The 14,991-nt window shown below is 36.5% G+C and overlaps 1 protein-coding gene across 1 annotated transcript in view; it reads right to left on the bottom strand.

The window, feature by feature from the left end:
- The window catches only part of SLC41A2 (solute carrier family 41 member 2), a 41,878-nt gene extending 28,760 nt beyond the window's left edge, over positions 1-13,118 (bottom strand). Inside the window, exons 1-5 of the mRNA XM_015629123.2 lie at positions 12,934-13,118; positions 8,395-9,126; positions 7,088-7,195; positions 2,264-2,335; positions 1,312-1,456 (exon numbers count right to left, since the gene is read on the bottom strand). Coding sequence (XP_015484609.1) covers positions 1,312-1,456; positions 2,264-2,335; positions 7,088-7,195; positions 8,395-8,949 — 880 coding nt within the window. The 5' untranslated portion in view covers positions 8,950-9,126; positions 12,934-13,118. The remainder of the gene's footprint in view (positions 1-1,311; positions 1,457-2,263; positions 2,336-7,087; positions 7,196-8,394; positions 9,127-12,933) is intronic.
- Positions 13,119-14,991: the final 1,873 nt, after the last annotated feature.

The following is a 14,991-nucleotide window of genomic DNA, read 5'->3' as shown; positions in this document are numbered from 1 at the left end:
ATTAGAGGTGTTAATTTGTATTTTTGTCTATAAACATCAGCACTACCTTTTGAAGAGTAATCTCCCTTCAAAATGCAAGTGGCTACTAAAAATAAAATTTGCATTGTTACAAACAGTCTTTGGCACAACCTGAGTAACTTCCCTCTCATCATATATTATATATAAGAACTTCAACTGTATATGCTATCCTTTATGTTATATTATGTATGTTACGCTACATTAAGAGTTCACTTTCAGAGAAACTGCCTTAGGAGTTATATACCAGGAAATTCTCTAAAGAATAAACTGGAATGATCCTGTAGGATCACAATATTTCAAAAGCACCTATTTCACATGTAGGAGGATAAAGCTTAGAAAGTAATTTCCTGTACTGGCCCATCACCAGGGCAAAACCCAAAGTTTCTCTTCATGTCCAAATTATACCTGAGCAGTGTAAAAAGTGCACTCACATTCCTCAGTTCTCTTGCTGCCCTTAATTTTGTACATGATCAAACTCAGTGGCTTTCTAGTCACTAAAAAACATGTGTGCTCTTAATTCCTTGCAAAACTTCATCAATTTTGTATTTTTCACATAAGTAAGCATAGCAAAGCAGTAAAACAAGGAAGTTACCCATTTTACTTGCCTTACTATCCTTAAGACTACTGACCATGTATTTTCATTAAGAATGTGTCACAAGTAGAGGTATTTTCCTCCTCCCCTTCACACCCATTAAGTACAATATTTTATGGTTAAATGTTTCCTGACAATTAGAAAGAGAATTAAATTCATCATGCCATATTGCTCCAAACAGACACTGTTTGTAGAGCTGGACTTGAACTTGGTCCAGACCCTTCAAATAATGAGCCAAATTGTTCACTTCAGCCACAAAGCAGAGCACAAACTAACACGCAAGCAGCATGGGCAACCTGGAACTTTGAATTCAGTTAAGGTAACATCCAGGATCACTTGAGTGATATAAAAAAGTTTTACCTGCTTAGTACAAAGAATATATTTTGTACATTAATGAATATAGAAGACAGGGGGAGAAGTTCTGCATCATAGTAGGTGGAGTCTCAAAACCATACTCTATTGTTTAGATAGGAGCAGGAGGTCACACAAATTAAAAACTTCTCAAAGACTGTGACAGGAGAGGAATGCAATATGCCCACCTATATGGAAATTGCAAAAGGGCATCTTATCCTCAGCTGGTTTTCAGATGTATCGTACCTTACCAGATTTAAATTTTAAAGGAATAGCAACATAAGACACATTCTGCATCCACAGGAAAATAAATAACTGCACAAAGTAACATGTGCACCACCCCCCTTTACCTTGTAAAAGGGAAGCTATGAAGGCAGTTGCTACACTGCTAGAACACAAAAGGACTGAATGATCAAAGCGGTATTTGCCCTCTGGAATCCAGCCCAATATAACTGCTGCCACTGCTGCCAGAAAACCAACTACTGTTGCCTGAACCTGGAAAAGAAAGTGAATTCATAAAATAATTGACAGACTTAGGAGGACCACAGAATCATTTTCTGTTAGCTTTTCCTTCCTCCTATCTACTCTTACATGCCAGGTACAACAGGAGCATGCTCATCTATTTTGTAGGGAGGATGACAACCTTGGATGATTAAGAAGGAAAATCTTAGGACAGCAGAAAAGGCTTTACCAGCATTTTACAGACTTCAGAATAGCAAAAGCAAAATCAGGCAGAGGAGCTCAGGATTTACAAGAAGCCAATGCCTAAAGAAGCTTCTAAACCACTTAAAGTAGTGAAGTCATAACATAAATATTTCACCAGTGTTTTAGGAATGTTACATTATAACTTATGAATAAGAAATAGGTCTCAAGAAACAGCTTCTTTGGAGAAACATGCATTCCTTTCCTCAAATGACTCAGGTATCTAAAATATTGTTTATTATCCAAAAGCTCTATCACACTCTTCCTTTAAACATTGAATCCAATGCAAATATGGTACTAGAATCATTTGAAAGGTCCAATTTAAAAGGTTTTGTCAAATCTGAAATTTTTCTCTAGTCACCCTCAGATCCTTTCTCAGGAAAAATTATGATGGAAATACACTTGGTACAGTCACAAATAACACTTTACCTCTCCTTCTAATAAATAAAAGCTCGTTTTTTTTTAGAGAAGAGCCAGTGTAGTAGAGCTACTTTCCCATTAACACTGTTCATCTCCATACTTACCAATGACTGTGATTTAACCTTTTCAATAATTTCACTTCACTTACAAGAATTAATCCAATACACCCATTATATTTACCTGTTTTAAGGCCAAATTGCCAATTATTAGGTTCCATTTCTCAATGGGAGAATCCATTTTTCCAATATTTACCTATCAAAATTAGAAAAGATATTCAGACATTTGGGGTTAAAATGGCATTATTTGAAAACACCCAGGAATAATTCAGCTAATATAATAAAACACTTTGATTTAAAAAACATATATATTTTAAAAGTCAAACAATGCTTTTGATTTGAAATCATACTTACAGTAGCCTTCCAAAAGCAGCTAAAATTGATGCAGTTTTACATAGTAACTTGTTTAACATCAGCTTGCTCTGCAAGATACAACAGCCACCTTACACTCCTGGAACATCCAAGCATCACCAGTGATTAGATCACTGGAAGATCCTGGACTAGGCTGGAAGACCCCTTTGGACTGAGCTTGTTTCTATGGTGCTTAAATTCTCAAAATAAAAAATGCTAGAATCTAATACTGTTTAGCATTCTAACTTTTCATTTATATAATACAGCTATATATTTCTGATGTTATAAATGATGTAAGTACAGTATTAAAGTAGTGGCTGAAAGATAGGAAAAAAAATTATTCTAAGAAATTTAAAAGTACATATATACACTTTTATAATGTATTTTCTACTTTTGCTTTTTTTTTTGAGTTAGAGGACAAGATCTGATGAACAGTACAAACCACTGCAGTATGCCTGTTTTTAAAAAAAACTTCCTTTTTGAGATAACAGAACATTTTTTACATGTAGAGCATATATTTTAGTGGCTTTTCCCATACAATATTAATTTATAAGATAGCATACTTCTCAAAAAAAGGAAAGACTTCATGCATATATTTTTCATCTTTTGGTAATTCCTTTTCAGTAGATTTCAATTCAATTTCTTTTGCATTTTGCTTCATTTTGTGATAGTAGTGACTTGAAAGGATCAAAGTATTAAAAGAAATGTTAATTTAAAAACAAATATAAAAAGGCACTTTATCTCAATCACACTATAATATTTCATAATGTTCAAACTACAGTGAAAGCTCTGCAAATATATTCAGTAAGTTTAAGTGCAACAGCAGTTGTTTCAGGAACAGCTGATAAGAATCTCCATTGCATCCATCTTAAATATATATATATATATGTGATAAATGAACAAAGTGGCAGGCTGTGGAGAATTTCACTTCTTCTCTCCTTTGCAAATGTTTTTGAAAAGTATCCAAAAAATACCTGTTAAAATAAGTAATCTTGCAAAATGCTTAATCCGGCCTAAAGGTGAGCTCCTGCCAAATGCCACAGCTCTTCTTTCTCCTACTGTCACCTACATATTTACATTTTCTTTCTTGAACCAGCCCCGTAAGTGAGTTTGTGGCACCAAAAATGTGCTGCTTTGGTGGAAAACATTTTTATTCCAGGAGCAAAAAGGTGTTATCTGCTATAAAATGATCTGATCTGTCACATCCAGCCATGTAACCTCACAAAAGTGCTCACAGGGTTTGGAAAGGAGAAAGAGCAGGACCACTCCTTGCAGCTGCAGATTTCCATAAACTGAGATCAAGTTTATTGGGACACAGTGAAATAGATGGACCTAAACAAAAGGTTTGTAAAGTCGTACTGTTAGTGCCTAACTACAATAGTACACAATCTGAAAAAGAGTTACACAAATTTATAGGAATGACTGAATAAGTGGTGTTTTGGTGTGGGTGGTGGGTCATTTCTTTGGAGGTTTTTTGCTGTTGTTGCTCTTTAAAAATGAAAAAGGAATAGAGAGAAAAGACAGCAGTGAGGACTGAGACAATGAGAAGACCCAAAGAACAGAAGAAAGCTGAAGAGCTGAAGGACACAAAACACAATATAAATATTGTGCTTGAATGGGCAGTTGACCTAAGTGCACCTCACACAGTTATGCCAGCACAGCAGTGGGCAGAGGGAGCAGTGGGCAGTGGGCAGAGGCAGAGCTCCAGAAGCACCTTTTTGCTCTTTGCTGGCTGTATTCTACATATGAAGTAACTTCTGATGGGATAAAAATGATGTTTTAAAAATAGTAGGTGGTAAGATTGCCAGCATATGGAGACTTTACAAGTACAAGCTATGCCCTGAGGTAGATGAAAAACACAGTCTCAAGACAGATTAACTGAAATAACTGATTCTAAAGCAGATGGGAAATCGTGAGTGATCAGTAAGATGCAGCTAAAGGAGAAATTTGGGCAACAAGATGAATGAAAGTGACTGGACAACGCTTGAAACTGATGTACTATGGATAAGAAACCTGCTAAGAAGACACCACATTTTGCCTGACCACATAATTAACAATGAAGTAAAGATAATTAGTTTCCAGTCCCAAGAGCACAGACATGTCTGCAAATTCAGATGCTAAGTGATCAAGTTTAATTATAAGCTAAGTGAGCAAGCAGGGCATGAATGAACTCCAATGCTGAACTCATGTCAGAAATTTCCTCCTCAAAAAGTAAAGCTGGTCACAGGGACACAGTCATGCTTTTACTTAGACAGGTGTCTGCTGGGGAGCCAGATAGTGCAAATGTGGGCCAGAGAGGGGAAGATTAACAGACAAGTGGGTTCCAAATAACTGTTTAGTTATACTCTGAATTAATGTTCTGTTCTCACCTACAGTGAGGATGACAGGACCAAAGGCTGGGTGGCTAAAGAGGGTAGGGAGTTAATGAAATCAATGGGAAGAATGCAAAAGTCAGAATGACCTCTTTGAGAGAACTGGCTGGTAAATTGCAGGTCTAGTAGTAATCCATCATCTGTAAAAGGCTTCTGCAGCTTTGGTTTGGGTTATTGGGTTATAACTGGTTATTTATTTGGTTGGTTTTTTTAGGTTGTTTTTTTTAAAGTATAAAACTTAAATATAATCTTATTCACATAACCCTTGATAATGAAATGATTTATACTGTTCTTGTACAGGATTGTTCTCTTAGTTTATCCACTGGACATGCAGCCTGTGTTGTGGAAACTCCAGTATCCTTAATCTGTGTGCGTGAGAGGGGGATCAGCTCCTGTCTTGGTAACAGCTGATGGATAATAAAAACCGAGGCCAGGAGTGACAGTGCTGAGAAAGGGTCTGTGTGTCCTTTTTCCAAATGTCCCCTGAGAGCTGTGATGTTCACAAATGGGATGGCACTGATGAGGATGGGGAATTCAGCCACTGACCCCCCACCCAACACAAGTTCAGGATTTGCAGAAGTGGTGAAGTGTATTCTGACCTTCTTTGTTTTAAGCCTTCAGTAAGGCACTGGTAGATCTTGGACTTGGTGTATTTTTCACTATGCAATACAGGCATTTTTAATCCTCAGACCACAGACTGTACCAGCCAGAAACAAATTAAGCAACAGGTCAACAAAAACAAAAAGGCAAAGTAATAGCCAAAAGCATTCATGCCTGACAGTAAAGGCAATAAGGTTTAAACACAAAATGCTGTTAAGAAGCAGTAAGAATTCTCAGAAAAGTAAGAACAATAAAATCAAACAGAAGACAAGATTAAATGACTAAGGATGACGTTGATAAAGACGCAATAGAACATGTCAATTCTTATGTATGAATGTAATCAATTTCTGTAATGGCCATGACACAAGCAAACCTTCACAGGACTGTCAAGGCTATGTCCATCACAGTGTGCATTCAGGCAACAACTCAATAGAATGTGGCAATGACATTTATTAATGACAGTACACTGGGAGACCTTGTCAATACAGAGCATTGTAATACAATACAAAAGCTGAATGTCCTTGAGGGATACAGCAGCAAAAACTGCTGATAAAATTCAACAGTAGAAATGCAAGGTCATGCACTTATGGACTAATAATATTTCTGCCAGAAGATGGGAGTGACAGCTGGAAATGAACAAAAGCATAAATAATAAGGCATAGCCATGGATCACAATGTGACTGAGAGGTCTAAATCTGACCCTACTAGGCAAGAAAGCACATAAAACCCTAGAAAGTTTCAAGAGCAATATTCTACAAAGACATAGTAAAACCTCATCTGGAGTTATGTACACCTTTGGCCAGACATGTACTAGAAAAATTCATTCAAGTAGGAAGAGGCAGTGTGGGGGGGCCTTTCTGGAGAACAGAAGCACTGCATTAGGCAGCCTTATAGAGATACCTAGTGCAGCTATCAGAAATAGCCTAGCCACATTATTAGACTGATCTAAGCACTAGATATTCACACACACACACAAAAGATACACAGGAAGGCAATCTGGCTTACTAGAAAAATGAAAGGGATAGAAAATCCTCTGATATGTAAAAAAAACTGTAATAAATACGTGAGAAAAAACACCCAGAAAAAAAACTAGTTATGCTACATTACAGTGTTGGCACACACAAAAAATAAGCAGACACAAATGAACCCCAGAACAACCTCACCACAACAAAAATAAATAAATTTGTTTAGCCAGAAAGCTAAATAAAAATTTTCTTACAGTTTGATAAACACAGGTCTAGAATAGCAAATTATTACTGATGTTTTATTTTGGTATCACACTAATTAATGGTCTTTAAAAAATGTGTTTAAAACATAAACATTTTATTAGCCTATTCAAAATCCCTCAAGGTCAAAGAGATCTCTCAACCTTACACAATACATCTGTGTATAAATCTGGTTTATCTGTTCTGAATGATGAGTTGGAAGAGTTAGAAGTGAAGTTTTGATGTGTGGAGAGAAGGGTCACCTTTTTAACTTTGCTGACTTAATAACAGATGTAAACTGCCCCATAATAGCCAGATGAATTCATAAGCATAAAAAACTCATGTCTCAAAGACTTGTTTCCTTTTTGGAATGTTTTAAAGATGTATCTGAAGAGTGAAGAGGAAGAGAAAGTTACTTACAGCAGTTGACAGCCTGGATGCCAAGGTCATTTCCAAATTTCCTTTGAGACCAAGAAGTGCAGGAACCAAGATAAAGACTTCAGTAACATTCTTGAACACATCCCAATGCTATTCAAAGGATACAGTGGGAAACATTTAATTGAAAATTTCTCTTTAGACCATCCCCAAAGTATTCAAAAAATTCTTTAAATCATAACTTAACCCTCTAAAAAAATTTATCTTCTTGTATTAGATCTAATAGTTCTGAAGGAAGAACTGTTACCTATTTAGCTAAAACAGATTCATGGCTGCATATTATTTCTTCAAAGATGAGAAGACCATAAGCAATAGATACAACACAAACCTTAACACATAGTTAAAAAATATGTCATTAATTTGAAGTATTAGTTTTTCATGATTTAAAATAGTTCCAGATACTACCACTGCTCTTGAATTCTGTTCCTAATTTTCAATAATATTTTCATCTTTTCATTTCCAGCTCTGTAGCCACCTCAAATAAAACCAGCAAGGAATTAATTGTCATATGAACAGAGCCTGTAAGTAAAAAAAGCTTGTCTTTATTCTTTTACCTCTAAGTGTGAAATTTACAGTAGCACAGCTTTCCAAAACACAGATTTTTTAAAGAAAATTTTTCATTTTTTGTGCACCAAGATCTCAGCACTGAAGTGCTGTGCTACTTTGTATGTCTTGTCAACCCATGTATTTTTCATCATTTACCAATTTAACTAAACTAACAAAACTGAAAATTGTCTTTTTATTCAGCAATTTACAACAATTTAAATTACTATTTTAATGAAAAGAATCCAATTAAAGCATCTGTACAAAGAATAAATTGGTAAGATGTACAGGAACAAAGCACCAGACTAGTGTCAAACAGCCCAAGGGAGAAGTAAAGTTTGTATGTCAAATTTTATTTTCCTTTTTCTTGAGGTAATAAAGTCTCTTTCCATTGCAACTGATTGAAGTCTGAGCTTCCTTTAGTCTCTCAAGCTTTTGAGTGACAAAGATTGTCACCTCGTCCTCCTATTTTATAAAACTTTGTAAACTCTTTAAGTGTAGCTAAAGAATTCCCTAAAGCTGAAGGAAGCAAAAGCAAACAAAAGGGAGGAAAATCCATATAGATTAATTTCTGTATTGTATTTCTGTTAAGAATATCACGGTTATTTCAAACTTTTTAATAAGTTCATAGTAGCAGAACCACACACAGACCTAATTACATCCCAACATTGCAGACATCTACAATGTCACATGTTAGAACTAGAGACTTCAACTACCTGTTAAAAAAGTCTTCCAAAGCAAATACCAACCTGTACAATATCCAAAACCATGCCAGCAGAAACAGTTCCAAACCCTGCTAGCAAAAAAGGTACGAGTATCTGCAGTGCCATAATACTACTCGATTCTTTGGGTTGTTTTCTACTTCCTTCCACAATGATATCTTCATTACTGTCACTAGAGAGAGCGTCATCCTGCAACATGGCATCTGTTTCTGAAGTGTCCATTCCATCACAGTAATTATAACTGGTAAAATCATCATATTTAGGGCTACAGCTGGATGGGCTGTGTCCATTGCTACCATGAAAGCTTGGTTCTGAGAAGTGATGGTACTCTGTGTGTTGTTCGGACCTGACGTTAAAATTGTGTCCCGTTGGTTGCAATCCATCTTGCCAGACACCATTCACCTTTTTGTGTCTTTCCTCTTGGTTTATTTGGTAAACAACAGGAACCATACTTAAAAGCAGTCTCAAAAATTTATCAGACTGAATTGTATTAAGGTTTATGGTCCAGTTTACAAAGCCTTCTCTGTCATGGACTTTGCTATTTGTTTTGGAGATGGTAGATCTGCCTTTACAGTTAGTCATAGTGCTACAGAAGTATGGGCTGAAAAACACTTTGTTCTTCAGATGTCAGCCAAGAAATCTAGCAGGTGAGTCACCAAATGCCACACTTAAACGTGGACCAAAATGTTCCTTTTTTGCAAGCAAAAATATTTTTTCATTGCTCTCAGATCTTCAACAATTCCATATGCAAGACTGGATCTGCAAAAAAGTAGAAAGTATGTGTTTATTTCTAAAGTACTTTAACTCTACAGAATACACAAGGTATTGGTTTATTTTTTCAGATCACAATATTTTCTCTTTCCTGTTTACCATGATTTAAGGTGAAGTTGTTTCTATTTTGACATTTCCAGCATGGCAGGAAAATAAACAAAGATAATACACTGACAGTCTCAAGTCATTTCACATTCCCTCCATCAGAAGCCACTTGACCTTCCTTTTCTTTAATTTTCATGTTGTGATAATAATTGTCGTAATTTACTAAAAGAACAGTTCTAATTTGACTCAAAGCTTTGCTGAGCTTGGTACTTACTAATAAACTACATAAATACAAGTAAATGGTTGGCATAAACAGAGAAACAAAGGTCAGGGAGACTGCACCAGCATGACGAAGGATAACACAGTTCCACATGACCTTGTATCTATGCAAAGTTGTGAAAACATTTCACAGACTGCAAGAAATTAAAATATTTTAGAGCTGGAGGACTTTTAATGTGCATTTCCTAAGAAACTTAGCCTCTTATGATCATATTTTTAATGTTATGATTCCTATACTTCTTCTCCCTCTACTTCAAAGATTTAAGTCATCCAGTATTTCTAGCGCAATTTCAGATAGACTTTACAAGGAGTGGAGATGTCAAAGCTTTTAGCAACTAATAGCCTTGTAAGAGATCCAAGTTGGTGCCTTTGCTGTTAGGTGTCTTCAAACATTAGCTACGATAACTCACTCCAACATGGCCAAAGCAAGTCAACTTCAAAATTCCTGCTGCTCACAGAACTCCTAGATTTGGGTTTTTCAAGTGAAAAGATGACTCAGAAGCAACATGATTTTCTCTCTAGTACTTGCTTTATCCAAGGGAGCTCTGACCAAGGAACAAATATTTTTAAAATGACAATGTAGTTTACGGCTTGATCTAGAAAGAAGACAAGTTTTGCAAGAAACAGCAATCTTTTTGCCACAAAAGCAACAGAGTAACCAAGATTCCTGCATTATCTTTTGCCACTCTGCAGCAGACTGTGCTACATTGAACATTTCAGTTTCAGTGCATTAAAAAAAAAAACTCCTAGGCCACAATTCTGGTTTCCATAAACTTTAAATAAGGAATAACAAAACAACTTTTCCTGCTATCCTGGAGCAGCTCTAACCACAGATCAAAACAGTGCTCTGTTAAGTGCTACAGAAAGACAGAATGAGGAGAAGAAATTGAAGGATTTCATTTCACTCCCAAGGAAAATGCATTGAGAAAATTTTCTGACAGCTTTAGCAAGGCAGAGTCTGGCTCTCATTGCAGTTTCTCCCATATGTCCTCCAGTCTCATCACCAGAGTGCTAGACCAGTGACTCATGGCAATTATTCATTGCTCTGAAACTCTGGCCAAAAAATATTTGGGTTAATTATCCATATATTTTTTAACATATGGATTGTTCTCCTTTTAAATTTTTCTCTTTTGGTGTTTTTTTAAGAAACAAATCCTTTGATAAGACGGTGGTTTCATTTAATATAAGAAAGTATTAACAAAAAAAAATGGTACTTAAAAGGAGAAAAAAAAAGGGGAACAGAAATATTATATGGTCAAGTTCCAAATGGAGGAAGAGGCTCGTGTGGATGACTAACAATTGAAATAGTACAAAGCAGTTTAGATGGCAGCCATTTGTGTTTTTCCTACCACAAAGACTTAGAATGACAAAATGTGAACTTAATGATAAATGCTGGAAAATGAGAATTTAAGAAGATAAACTGAAAAACATGGAATCATGAAACTGTTAGGTTGGAAAAGTATTGTATAGTATAATATACAGTAAAGAGTAATTGTTCCTTCAGAGCATACAGAGAAAAGATAACTACTAATCCTTCTAAATGTAACTAGTCATTTCTAAAAACCTGTTCCAACAAAAGCTATTTTCTAAATGTCATCTGATGCAATATATTCATCCTAATTTACAGGATGCTAATAATTGCTGTATTTTCAGGGGTTTTTTTTGTACCTACAAGATGCAGAAAACCTTGTTCATGTTGTTCTAAGGAACAACAAGAACTTCCTGAGAAGCTTTATCTTTGACAAGAAAAATGCCTATGTTGTAGTGTTGTCTAGAAAAGATATGGAACCTAAAGAAACAAGCACTGCTCGAGTAATTCATATGAAGAAAAGGCAGTTAAAATCTCTTAAATCTCTTTCCCAGTCTGTAGGAAGAAGAGATAAGTGGTTCTGGTTTCTTGACATGCAATCTGGAGGTTAGAGAAAAAGATGAAGTAATGAAAAAAAAAAAAAAAGAGAGAGACAAAGATCCTTTGATTAGTCAGGAAGCAGCCTCAGATTTATCATAGCTGGCATATTATATGTGAAATGAAAGGATACCTTGTCTTTGTCCCTGCAGGGAAAATAATGACCTATGCCCAAACTCTGAAAAAAATAATTCCCTCTTCCTGATTGTTTCCTAAGTTCCCACTTTTATTAATTTCTTCTTTTCCTTCATATATGTTATAGCACATAACAATTACTGTGTACTACCCACCTCTCTCAGTCCTGCAAGCATACACAAACATAAACAAACAGTTCTGTAAACATAAACAAATAAGAAAGAAATACATACATACCCTACCATTCACTGAAGATGTATTCCTGAAAAATGAGGCAGTTGGTAATCCAAGAGAGAGCAAGCCAATTTTACCCATAAGAATTAATACAACTGATGCACACAGCAATTTAAAAAATGCACATTTAGACAGTATACGTGATGGACATGAAGAAATAAATGCTGTACAAAATAGGACCACAAACTGGGAGAGATGCTAACTTTTGGAAATGCAAAGCTGCTTTAGAAAAATCTCAGGTTCTTCAGCTATGAAACTGAACACCTGATCATTATCACATTTTTCCATTCTTCACCTTTGATTGGCTTGATTCATCTGAGAAAGATGAAACAACCAAAAAAATTAAATTGTTCAGGAAGAAGCTCAAAGGACTCTCTTCACTATTGCCCAAATAATTGTCCACATTGTTTCAGACACACCTATAATGCTGTTCTCAAGAGCATGGGAAAGAAAATGCTTCTTTCATACTTCCCCTTGGTTTAAAGAACATCTAGCATTAGCAGGATTAAGGGACCGGATTCTACAGCTAAATTTGATTTGATAGATATTAGACTGCCAACAATTCATTTAAAGTGTGAACACAATAAATCACCATGACCTTTTAAAGACCTTCGAAAAAAGGGGAAGGAGGAAGAATCAAGCATGAAATTTCTGTAGAGTAAACATTATGACAGGCTAAAACAAATAATTACCGAAGTTTAGGTCTAGGGAAATTTCTGATTTCTTTCAGAGCTTGGCTAAAAAACCAAAAGATAACATCTATCTAAATAATTCTTTGGGCTTTCAAGGGATCCAAAGCTAATCACATCACAGTCAAAACCTGTTTTTCCTGAAAGTTGCCAACATTTTTTATAGGTGGTCTTTCAAAGCATTAATAATCTCTACACTGCACTTCCAAGCAGTCCACAATAAAATACAATTGTGTAAACATGCCTGTCTGAGAAATGCCTCTCAGGACAAGAACAAACCTTGGAAAGGGATTCAGGAAAGTAATATGAAACGCTAACGAAACACTGAACTTTAATATTTTGCCATAATAAGCAAAGATGAAGCTGGATTATTCCTTGGCATGAAAGACTCTTTTTGTGTCTTCAGAGATGAGGCCAGATTCTTCTCACTGAAAGGATGCGAGGTAGCAGGCAAACTGAAACACTGGAAATGGCATTTGAACATAAGAAAAAGCTGGGGGATTTTACCATGACAGTGGCTGAACACTGGTTCAAACAGGTTCTGGAGACTCCATCCTTGGTGATGTTTGAAACCAAAACTGGGACATGGCTCCAAGCAACCTGTTCTTCTTGACCCTACACTGAGCAGAGATGGCTGAATAGAAAATTTCCTGCAATTCCTTCTGGCTTCAGAAATTCTGAGATCCTGTAAAGATTGAAATGTGAGGTTTTACGGGCATTCTCTTAGTTCAGAACACAGGTGATACAGGGATCTGCATGGCCTCTTCTCCACTATTGTGTTGTGTATACATACAAGTGTCAGTATCGCACTGATACCCTTATTGCAGCCATGGCTAATCATTTACATTAGTGTAGTAGGCATATCAGTAGAAGGGAAAGCTACATCATATCCCCTCAGCATTACAGAGAGTAAACAGGCTGTATTATCATTAACCATTCCACAGAATCCAGAAACCAATGTGGTATACTGGGCTAAGATTACTTACACCAGATATTGAGTGTAGAGTGTAAAAGGTTGTAAAATGTGCTGAAAATTAACAAATGTTACCTGCAAGGCAGATATAAGACCATCAAATACCATTTTTAAATATTATGCAGTAAACTGGTTAACACTGTGTTTATTATATGGTAGTTGCTGGTTAAATTAACAGCAAAAGAAACAAATAGAGGGAAAAAAAAAACCAGATTAAAGAACCTCCAGATGCCTTCTTGACACTAAGACATTGAAAAACCTGCCACCCTCAGGCTCAGTTTTCAGACAAGTTTGAGACTGCTGCATTCCACTTCCTGAACACGGCAGCTTTCGATTTTGGCCCCAAGGAAGTGAAAAGCAGCTGTGAGAAAAAGACTTGGTTTGACTCTGCACTTTTAAGGCAACTCATGTAGAAGAGACCAAAACACAGCAGCAAGTCAGTGAAATGTGGGTAGTTGTAAAATGACCCAAATGCAATACCAACATGAAAAATGCCAGGCAAATCACATCCTTCAGCCCATTAAAAGCAGGTGGGAAAGTATGAAATGTAAGAGATAACGTAGTCCTCTAGATTAACTAACCAGTAAGTACTTACCAAGTTGAATCTTAACTACTCTTTGGGATCCTGATTACAGGTCCCTACTGTCACCACCGAGGAGAGATTAATTACTTATTAAGTTAGGCACTAGGATACAGACTTCCCATTGTTTTTGTGGATAATATCGTACAGGTATTTGAGAAGAAAATAATACGCTGTTATTTTTCCTCCTAAAGTGTCTACCAGGCATACTGCAGCATTTATGGATCCAGTTTCACAATGTCTTTATGGCAGTACATGTAGGGAATGCTGCCAAAACAGGTCATCCTATCTGCTCTCATCTTTTTACCCACATTACTAAACTGGTAAAGTTAGGATAACTAGGCATGTATTCTAAACATTGTTAGGACTCTTCCTAAAGACTAAACAATTACTTTATTTTGTATGAGCCACGTGTTGTACTGTGCTCTATAAGCCAGATATAAATGTTAGTGAAGAAGACACACAACTATATCCTGGACAATGGGCTGGTGGAAGCAGAAATTATAACATTCATTGAAACTGAAGAAATAGAGACCTACAACCTGAAGTTAACTGAGATTTAATGAGAGTAGGAAGTAAAGTAGAATAAATCACAAAAAGCTCCTATGTTTTGGCAGAAAAGTATGGAAAGAGAACGAATGTGCCATCAGACATTAATTACAATGGTTGTTAACAGAAAAGAGATGATCGCTGAAGTCTGTACATGTGCTGTTCAGGTAGAGGTTCCATGCTTGTCTAGCACTGCATCTGCGGCGACCGAGTCTGGCACACTTTTGTGGGTGCAAAGGTGGGAACAGAACTGCCTGCACATACGGATGTAAAGAATGCCAAGGAATAGGGGCTACTGGGAATGTAAAGCAGGTCTTGCGCACGCACGGAGAAACCAAAGAAAAGGCTCATTGTCCAGGCTACCTGGAGCAGTGCATAATTACGCGCTGCGGGGCTCTGAGCAGCAGCACAGGGTACCGGGGAGCGGGCGGCCAAACGCGCGGCAGCATCCGCGCTCCGGGCG

This window comes from Parus major, chromosome 1A, assembly GCF_001522545.3.
Source record: "Parus major isolate Abel chromosome 1A, Parus_major1.1, whole genome shotgun sequence".
Classification (NCBI taxonomy): Eukaryota; Metazoa; Chordata; class Aves; order Passeriformes; family Paridae; genus Parus; species Parus major.
Note: the sequence above shows the minus strand (reverse complement) of the source record. Positions and strands in the feature narration are given on the sequence as shown.